The sequence below is a fragment of the Borostomias antarcticus genome (assembly GCF_949987555.1).
Source record: "Borostomias antarcticus genome assembly, chromosome: 9".
In the NCBI taxonomy this organism is placed as follows: Eukaryota; Metazoa; Chordata; class Actinopteri; order Stomiiformes; family Stomiidae; genus Borostomias; species Borostomias antarcticus.
The window spans coordinates 518,082-529,043 of NC_140242.1; the positions used below are offsets into that span (position 1 = coordinate 518,082).

At 47.9% G+C, this 10,962-nt stretch overlaps 1 protein-coding gene across 1 annotated transcript in view; it reads right to left on the reverse strand.

Annotated features, from left to right (window-relative positions):
• Positions 1–10,956, reverse strand: part of LOC311313116 (phospholipid-transporting ATPase IB-like) — a 19,339-nt gene extending 8,383 nt beyond the window's left edge. The window contains exons 1-6 of the mRNA XM_084443166.1: positions 10,935–10,956; positions 8,619–8,680; positions 7,287–7,343; positions 4,485–4,592; positions 1,730–1,818; positions 885–989 (exon numbers count right to left, since the gene is read on the reverse strand). Coding sequence (XP_084299292.1) covers positions 885–989; positions 1,730–1,818; positions 4,485–4,592; positions 7,287–7,343; positions 8,619–8,630 — 371 coding nt within the window. The 5' untranslated portion in view covers positions 8,631–8,680; positions 10,935–10,956. The remainder of the gene's footprint in view (positions 1–884; positions 990–1,729; positions 1,819–4,484; positions 4,593–7,286; positions 7,344–8,618; positions 8,681–10,934) is intronic.
• Positions 10,957–10,962: the final 6 nt, after the last annotated feature.

Here is a 10,962-nt window from a genome sequence, read left to right on the forward strand (position 1 = left end):
TGTGTGTAGTGTGTGTAGTGTGTGTAGTGTGTGTGTAGTGTGTGTAGTGTGTGTAGAGTGTGTGTAGTGTGTGTAGTGTGTGTAGTGTGTGTAGCGTGTGTGGTGTGTGTGTGTGGTGTGTGTAGTGTGTGTAGTGTGTGTGTAGTGTGTGTGTAGTGTGTGTAGTGTGTGTAGTGTGTATAGCGTGTGTGTAGTGTGTGTAGTGTGTATAGCGTGTGTGTAGTGTGTGTAGTGTGTATAGCGTGTGTGTAGTGTGTGTAGTGTGTGTAGTGTGTATAGCGTGTGTGTAGTGTGTGTAGTGTGTATAGCGTGTGTGTAGTGTGTGTAGTGTGTATAGCGTGTGTGTAGTGTGTGTAGTGTGTGTAGTGTGTATAGCGTGTGTGTAGTGTGTGTAGTGTGTATAGCGTGTGTGGTGTGTGTGTGTGGTGTGTGTGTAGTGTGTGTAGTGTGTATAGCGTGTGTGTAGTGTGTGTAGTGTGTGTAGTGTGTATAGCGTGTGTGTAGTGTGTGTAGTGTGTGTAGTGTGTATAGCGTGTGTGTAGTGTGTGTAGTGTGTATAGCGTGTGTGTAGTGTGTGGTGTGTGTGTGTGGTGTGTGTAGTGTGTGTAGTGTGTGTGTAGTGTGTGTAGTGTGTGTAGTGTGTATAGCGTGTGTGTAGTGTGTGTAGTGTGTATAGCGTGTGTGTAGTGTGTGTGGTGTGTGTAGTGTGTGTAGTGTGTGTGTAGTGTGTGTAGTGTGTGTAGTGTGTATAGCGTGTGTGTAGTGTGTGTAGTGTGTATAGCGTGTGTGTAGTGTGTGTAGTGTGTATAGCGTGTGTGTAGTGTGTGTAGTGTGTGTGTGGTGTGTGTAGTGTGTGTAGTGTGTGTAGTGTGTAGTATGTGTACCTGCGGCCGCTGGCGTCTCGGAGCACGGCCGCCCCCGGGTCCACGGCTCTGGCCTCCAGCTCCTGCACCTCCTCCAGGAGAGACTTCCTCACCGTGCGCCGCCCCCTGACACACACACACACACACACACACGTACACACACACACACACACGTACAGCACACACACACATGTACAGTACACGCTGCTGTACGCACACAGTCTATACTGTACAAGGCTGCACTCTGCCCTCATGCTGGGACACTGGTGTGTGTTACTGACCCAATGCTTCCTGGATTCCTTCTAAGCTGCATTCACTGATTTACTGAAATCATTCACTGATTCACTGAAATCATTCACTGATTTCCTGAAATCATTTACGGAGTTCAAGCTGATGTTCAATGCTGATAAGACCCAGTATGATATTCTCCTGAAGGCAGCTGTTGACAGACTGTAGGTCTAGTCACTCTGGATGGTGTTGAGCTGAGCTACTCCTGCATACTGGACCAGTACTTGGGCGTTTAGATAAGTGATGCACTTTCTTTTAAAAAGATCTGGTGAAGAAGTTGAAAGTAGAATTGGGATCTTCTATAGAGAACATCCTGTAGACCACGCCTCTCCATGAGTGTGTGCGGTGTGTGTGTAGCATGTGTGTGGTGTGTGTGTAGCGTTTGTGTGGTGTGTGTGTAGCATGTGTGTGGTGTGTGTGTAGCGTTTGTGTGGTGTGTGTGTAGCGTGGGTTACTCTCTGTTACAGTGTATCTGTGTTCATGTCACATGGTTTAGGGGTTACTCTCTGTTCCAGTGTATCCGTGAGTGTTGTGTGTTGTGTGTTGTGTTGTGTTGTGTGTGGTTTATGGTTACTCACGCATTCCATGCAAAATCTTTGAGTAAACAGGCCGCCGGCACCAGGATGAGACCCAGCCAGAAATACCAGCACTGCATGACTCTCCCAGCCTGCAACACAACAACACAGCCACAACATCAACACAACCACAACATCAACACAACCACAACATCAACACAACACAACCACAACATCAACACAACCACAACACAACCACAACATCAACACAACCACAACCACAACATCAACACAACCACAACATCAACACAACCACAACACAACCACAACATCAACACAACCACAACATCAACACAACACAACCACAACATCAACACAATCACAACACAACCACAACACAACCACAACATCAACACAACCATAACATCAACACAACACAACCACAACATCAACACAACCACAACATCAACACAACACAACCACAACATCAACACAACCACAACACAACCACAACACAACACAACCACAACATCAACACAACCACAACATCAACACAACACAACCACAACATCAACACAACCACAACACAACCACAACACAACACAACCATAACATCAACACAACCACAACACAACCACAACCACAACATCAACACAACATCAACAACACAACCACAACATCAACACAACCACAACATCAACACAACCACAACACAACCACAACACAACACAACCACAACATCAACACAACCACAACACAACCACAACATCAACACAACCATAACATCAACACAACCACAACACAACCACAACATCAACACAACCACAACATCAACACAACATCAACAACACAACCACAACATCAACACAACATTAACACAACCACAACATCAACACAACCACAACATCAACACAACATCAACACAACACAACACAACCACAACGTCAACACAACCACAACACAACACAACACAACATCAACACAACCACAACATCAACACAACCACAACATCAACACAACATCAACACAACCACAACATCAACACAACCACAACACAACCACAACATCAACACAACATCAACACAACCACAACATCAACACAACACAACACAACCACAACATCAACACAACATCAACACAACCACATCAACACAACATCAACACAACCACAACATCAACACAACCACAACATCAACACAACACAACCACAACATCAACACAACCACAACACAACCACAACACAACACAACCATAACATCAACACAACCACAACACAACCACAACATCAACACAACATCAACACAACACAACCACAACATCAACACAACATCAACACAACCACAACACAACCACAACACAACCACAACATCAACACAACCACAACATCAACACAACACAACCACAACACAACCACAACATCAACACAACATCATCAACACAACATCAACACAACACAACCACAACATCAACACAACATCAACACAACCACAACACAACAACCACAACATCAACACAACACAACACTACATCAACACGGCACAAAACAACACAGTCACAGCATCAACACAGCACAACACACCACAGCACAGCACAGCCACAAGCTTCAGCAATGTGGAGACATTCTACACATGAGACAGAACCGCTCCACTGAGCCACGACAGGGGGCCTCTCTCTCCCTCTCTCTGGTCCAACTACAACCAGCCTCGTTGACCTCTGACCTGGACCCTAAGCCTGTCTCTAGGGGTTAATCATCCACCCAACTACTGTCTCCCTCTGTCTATCACAGTTTCTACCCTTCCCCCACTGTCTATCTCTCTCTCTCTCTCTCTCTCTCTCTCTCTCTCTCTCTCTCTCTCTCAAACACCCTCTTTCTAGCAATGTCCCGGCCTTTTTAAACCAGTCAACCTTGTAGTCTACACCGTCTCGTTTCTCCAGATTGTGATCATGTGACCGGCTCTGCCTGTGTTCTGAAGCTGTGACGTTCGGAGCAGACTTTCCCCAGGGAGATCTGTGGCCTGAATCGGAAAACCATTCCCAAATATTCCCGATGACAGCTGGAAACACGCGGACAGAGACGCGGACACACACACACACACACACATACACACACACACATTCTTTGTCTGCAGCAAACACCACACAGTCACAGAGTGGGACGCTCTCGGATTCAAATTCATCATACACACACACACACACACACACACACACACACACACACACACACACACACACACACACACACACACACACACACACACAGTACAGAAGAATCTCCCTATTCGACCGCTGTGAAAAGATGGATGTTCAGATTCAGAGAGTGTGTGTGTGTGTGTGTGGGGGGGGGGGGGGGTAGAGGTAACAGGGATTTTTACGGGGGCCAGTGGAGGTCTGGGGGGGGTTGGATTGAGCAGCTGCTCAGTTATTTGAGCACATTCCTGATTCTGGACACAAATTGAAATAATGGTCTGAAGGGAGCTGAGCCCCCCCCCCGCCCTGCCCGCACCGTGGGGTACCACCACCCCCTCCCTCACCCAGGGGGATCCCCGCCCCCCGGCCCACTCAGACCAGCCCACCCGCTTGAGTCAACACCTCTGGAGCAGGCGGTAAAAGCATGGGGCTCGGGTGGCAGCGCGGCAGGTGCAGGGACCAGGGACCCCCCCCCCGCCCCCGCAGGCGCCAGGCAGGGAGAGACCGCCCCCTCCACCCCCCCCCACCCCCCCCGCAGGCGCCAGGCAGGGAGAGACCGCCCCCTCCACCCCAGGGTGTGGACAGGTACGGGGAGGTAAAAAAAGAAAGAAAGTGGGTGGTCTGCACTCGCCTGGCCCCGCATGTCCGGAGCGATGGGTATGGCCGGCCAGATGGTGGAGTAGACGGAGAAGAAGACCAGCCAGAGAACCATGCTGCCCCACACCGCCAGGTGGGAGAACTAGAGAGAGAGAGAGAGAGAGAGAGAGAGAGAGAGAGAGACAGAGAGAGAGACAGAGAGACAGAGAGAGAGAGAGAGAGAGAGAGAGAAACACAAGGTCATACAGTCAATTCTGCTCAGACAGCCTGAATATAGACAACCTTGTCCCTGACTGAGATCCCTGCTGTCCCCCTGGTCCTGTGTGGGAGGACTGTCCCCCTGGCCCTGTGTGAGAGGACTGTCCCCCTGGCCCTGTGTGAGAGGACTGTCCCCCTGGCCCTGTGTAAGAGGACTGTCCCCCTGGCCCTGTGTAAGAGGACTGTCCCCCTGGCCCTGTGTAAGAGGACTGTCCCCCTGGCCCTGTGTGGGAGGACTGTCCCCCTGGCCCTGTGTAAGAGGACTGTCCCCCTGGCCCTGTGTGGGAGGACTGTCCCCCTGGCCCTGTGTAAGAGGACACTGTGTCAATTCCTGAGGGGCTCCGCTTCATTACTGAGGAGGGGGGGGGGGGGGGGTCTGTGTGGACAGCTGAATGGACGGGGTGACAACTCCCCCCTTACAAACACACACACACACACACCCGACTCTCATGCGCGCACGCACACACACACACACACACACACTCAAATGGCTGCAACACATGGCTATGGGTCGGGGAGGGGCTGTGTCTATATGTCCCACAGTTAACTACCCATACAGTAAACTATCTCTCTGTCGAGGGAGAGATGGCGTCTGCCTGTCTGCCTGCATCCTAAATAACTCCACAATGGCGGAGCACCGTATATGAAGTTGACATGTGACAGGTGTATTATCCTGGTAGCACCTTACAATGCTACCAGGAACTAGCTAACTAGATAGCCTACCATTAGCATTCTAGCTTAGGCTACTGTAGTGTAACCCTAACCCTAACCCACTGGAATAAAGACCCATACCTAACGAACAGAATATGTTACATTACAACAGAATCAACCGAATGTTGAAGTTGTTACGTTTGTCCTTCCACTGGTTAACAAATGGTGCGTACTGTAGGTTTACAGGGAAGATGGAAGCTAAGCTAGCTAGCTACTTGGCTACACAGCTTGAAGACAGGGCTCCATAGATATGCTCCACTGTTAGCAATGCTACAGAGACAAAGCAGTATAGCTCCGAATGACATGTGTTCAACAGGCACGGGCACGCTGGCACGGACACGCTGGCACGGACACCAAAGAGTCTTTTGCCCTCGTCTCCCTTTCTTTAGGGATCCTCCCGATCAGGAGGATCTGGGGTGAGCAGAGAGGGATGAGGGGTCACAGGCTGTGCAGAGAGGGATGAGGGGTCACAGGCTGTGCAGAGAGGGATGAGGGGTCACAGGCTGTGCAGAGAGGGATGAGGGGTCACAGGCTGTGCAGGGAGGGATGAGGGGTCACAGGCTGTGCAGGGAGGGATGAGGGGTCACAGGCTGTGCAGAGAGGGATGAGGGGTCACAGGCTGTGCAGAGAGGGATGAGGGGTCACAGGCTGTGCAGAGAGGGATGAGGGCTGTAGCCATTAGTCATGGGAGCAGCTCTACAGGCCAACAGAGCAAGGAACGGATCTCCGCCTTTCTTAAGCAACCGTCTCTCCGTCTGGACATGGCGTTCTGCCTCTCCATTGCTTTGGGCAAACTGTGGGCTCCTCGTGACACGTTTGAACCCGTAGGCTGCTGCAAAGTCCTGTTGACTTGAGAACAAGGGTCCATTGACACTGTGGAACAGTTCTGGGATGCCGTGACTGGAGAAGATGGATTTAAGATGTACAATCGCATCCTCTGATCCGAGGGAATTCGTTTTGCTATCTCTACAAATGTGGAGTAGTAGTCCACGGCTAGTAGATAGTTGTTGTTGAGGGTGAACAGATCCGCACACACTTTTTGCCATGTTCTCTCCGGACGCTCACTGGGCAGTAATGGCTCCACTGGATTGGAATGTTCTTTTATGCATGTTTTGCACTTTCTCACTAGGCCGTTTAGTTGGTTGCTCAGGCCAGGTCCTCGTGGAGAGCATCAGGCCAGTTCCTCGTGGAGAGCATCAGGCCAGGTCCTCGTGGAGAGCATCAGGCCAGGCCTGAGAGCATCATACACCAACCTGTTTACTTGATCTGCTTGAGAGGTGAGATGCAGATTACTGGCCGGTCTAAATCTTTCAAACCTTCTCATCCATTTTTCCCAGTCCTTGGGTTTTGAGAAGTCAAATGCTTCTGGAGGCTGAATGGTGAAGGTTTCTGCTGGAGGGGCGTTAGCAGGGCCATCTCGCCACACACAGATGTACACTGCGACTAACTAACTTAAAAACTCAACTTAAAGCTCTCCCTAGCTCTCCCAATGCTCACTCTTTTACTGCGATCCAGGTTCTGACACCATGTCATGTTAGCAGCCATTGAAAGTATCAAACGGAAGCGTGTGAGCGGCCCGTTCTGTGTCGGCCATCATTGGCAGTCATTTTGGGAATGGGAAGGTTGCCGAATAAACGGTTTCTTAATGATTGAAAATCCAATAAAGAAATTAAAATGTGTGTGTGTGTGTGTGTGTGTGTGTGCGTGTGTGCGTGTGTGTGTGTGTGTGTGTGTGTGCGTGCGTGCGTGCGTGTGCGTGTGTGTGTGTGTGTGTGTGTGCGTGTGTGTGTGTGTGTGTGTGTGTGTGTGTAGAGAGAGCATGTACAGTATAGTAGATGTGTGCTGGAGAGCTTAAAAGCATTCCTACCCTGGTCCAAGCGGTGGTCTCCATACCAGCTTTCAAACAGACTGTTACCACCACATACTGAAGACATGGGGGTTAGGAGAGGGAGAGAGAGAGAGAGAGAGAGAGAGAGGAGGGGGGGGGGGGGGACCGAGAGAGGGACAGGGAGAGAGAGGGAGAGAGAAACAGGGGGAGAGAGACAGAGGGAGAGAGAGGGAGAGAGAGACAGAAAGAGATAGAGAGAGGGAGAGACAGAGAGACAGAGAGAGAGAGAGACAGAGAGCGAGAGGGGGGGGGGGGGGGGGGGGTGATGAGGAGTAAAAAGGAACAAAAGTAGAGAAAGGCAGAAAGAGAGATGTTTAGTTCACAAACGACTCCGGAGATCATAAACATCAATAATGATATACTGTAAACTCAACAATGCCTGTTAAAACACTCTGCATTCCCAGAAGCCTCAGCTAGCTAAACAGATGCTCACACACAAACACAGGGCAACATAAGCTACACGCACACACGCACGCACACAAACGCATACACACACACACAAGCAAATAAACAGTGCTCATGTAGACAGACGTGAGTTGTATAAAAGGAACAGAATGATGGAGGAAGTGAGTGGAGGAGGGGATGAGGAGGTTAGGAGGGGTTATGAGGGGTGAGGAGGGGATGAGGAGGGGAGGAGGGGTTATGAGGGGTGAGGAGGGGATGAGGAGGGGAGGAGGGGTTATGAGGGGTGAGGAGAGGATGAGGAGGGGAGGAGGGGTTATGAGGGGTGAGGAGGGGATGAGGAGGGGAGGAGGGGTTATGAGGGGTGAGGAGGGGATGAGGAGGGGAGGAGGGGTTATGAGGGGTGAGGAGGGGATGAGGAGGGGAGGAGGGGTTATGAGGGGTGAGGAGGGGATGAGGAGGGGAGGAGGGGTTATGAGGGGTGAGGAGGGGATGAGGAGGGGAGGAGGGGTTATGAGGGGTGAGGAGGGGATGAGGAGGGGAGGAGGGGTTATGAGGGGTGAGGAGGGGATGAGGAGGGGAGGAGGGGTTATGAGGGGTGAGGAGGGGATGAGGAGGGGAGGAGGGGTTATGAGGGGTGAGGAGAGGATGAGGGGAGACAGGACTGGATATGAGTGGAGGAGAGATAGAACAGGCAGACAGACAGACGTCATTAAAGGTCAAGACGCCATAGTCTAACAGCTCACACACACGCACACATGTGCACACACACACGCACGCACGCACACACACACACACACACACACACACACACACACACACACACACACACACACACACACACACACACACACACACACAGATATCAGGCTGGTTTGTGGAGGGATGGACAGAGAGGATAGAGCTTACTGTATAAACCATGTTCCCCACGAACAGGTAGTCATTCCCATGGCCATTACTGAATGGAGAGTCTGAGGAGAACACACACACACATACACATACACACACACACACACACACACACACACACACACACACACACACACACACACACACACACACACACACACACACACACACTCAGGCACAGTGCTTACAATTTTAATTGGTGTTCATTTGTGTTGTAATTGTGTGTAGTATAGTGTGTTGTTTTTGGACTAGTCACGGCTTTGTTGTTAGCTAACAGGGTCGCGGTACTGTGAAAAAGATGGCGCTACTCCTCAGACGACCGCATAAACCGCCGTAACTAACGTTTTTTCATTTTGTTCTTATGTTTCATGAGGCTTTTCCCATTAGAGCTGTCAAATAAATATCAGGTATGGACTTGCTTTTTTCTCACTTAGCCTACCCTAAACAAACACACTATTCCCACAGGCGTGTCTTCAGCATTACACAGAGTTGAGACAGATATTCCAAATGTGTTAATCAATTTCCAAAGCATTTATTTCCATTTGTTAATCAATTTCTGAAGCATGTATTTACTATCAGGCCTAACACTTGTCAGTAGGCTGTGTAGATAAGTGATAAATAAATGGGACACGCATATTGTTTTTTTGCAATGCAATTTCGCTTCCAATCCATGTTGATGTATTTATGATTCCGTGCGTAATAATTCTGAACAGATTTAGGTTCATAACGTCTTTCAGAAGTCTGATTGATAATTCCTTTTGTCAGTGATGTCTATGGCACCGCAGGTAGGCCTACTACACTTTGCAAGTGCACTGATTGACTGATATTGCTACTGTATTTATTTATTGTAGCCTATATTTTCGTTTGATAAAAATGTATTGAAAGGAATAGACTGTGTTTATATATGGTATATTGTGTTTATATAATATAGAAACACAATATACCATATATCAACACAATCTGCCATTTCTACACACAATCTAGTTGAAGTTGAAGTTTATTAGGACTAGGGCTGTCGTGGTGAAAACATTTCCCCAGCAGTACAAAAGGGTGGCTTTCAACCACGGTATGCCGTATTATTGCGGGGGGGGGTTTCTTCCCCCCTGTGCTTTATAAATGAGATTTTATAGTGTGTGTACTGTAGCCTACCTGTTATTCGTTTGGTATATTGGGTGTAGAAATTGTAAGGAGTGTAGATTGTGTGTAGATATGGTAGATTGTGTGTAGATATGGTAGATTGTTTATATATGGTGGATTGTGTGTAGATATGGTAAATTGTGTGTAGATATGGTAGATTGTGTGTAGATATGGTAGATTGTGTTTATAAATGGTAGATTGTGTTTATATGTGGTAGATTGTGTGTAGATATGGTAGATTATGTGTAGATATGGTAGATTGTGTGTAGATATGGTAGATTGTGTTTATATATGGTAGATTGTGTTTATATGTGGTAGATTGTGTGTAGATATGGTAGATTATGTGTAGATATGGTAGATTGTGTGTAGATATGGTAGATTGTGTGTAGATATGGTAGATTATGTGTAGATATGGTAGATTGTGTGTAGATATGGTAGATTGTGTTTATATATGGTAGGTTGTGTGTAGATATGATAGATTGTGTTTAGTTATGATAGATTGTGTGTACATATGTAGATTGTGTGTAGATATGATAAATTGTGTGTAGATATGGTAGATTGTGTGTAGATATGGTAGATTGTGTTTAGTTATGATAGATTGTGTGTACATATGTAGATTGTGTGTAGATATGATAAATTGTGTGTAGATATGGTAGATTGTGTTTATATATGGTAGGTTGTGTGTAGATATGATAGATTGTGTTTAGTTATGATAGATTGTGTGTACATATGTTTATTGTGTGTAGATATGATAAATTGTATGTAGATATGGTAGATTGTGTGTAAATATGTCTGATTGTGTGTAGATATGATAAATTGTGTGTAGATATGGTAGATTGTGTGTAAACATGGTTGATTGTGTGTAGATATGGGAAGGAATCAGTCTGGATACTCTCCATAGATATCCGTTTGTACCAGATCAGAAAACGAGAGATACGAACAGTTAGGTGGCAGGTGACGACAGGGAGGAGCGGTGATAGACAGATGGTTCAGCTAATCACCTGCCAAGCATTTTTGAAAGTGCCTGCCCTTTTCCAAACAGTTTCCAATGGAGAGTTCCCAGATGGTCATGTGAAGCAAGGTGAGGTTAGTGAGGGTGAGGTTAGTGAGGGTGAGGTTAGTGAGGGTGAGGTTAGTGAGGTGAGGTTAGTGAGGTGAGGTTAGTGAGGGGTGTACTCACCATGCTCCAAGGCTTTGAGAGGAAACCA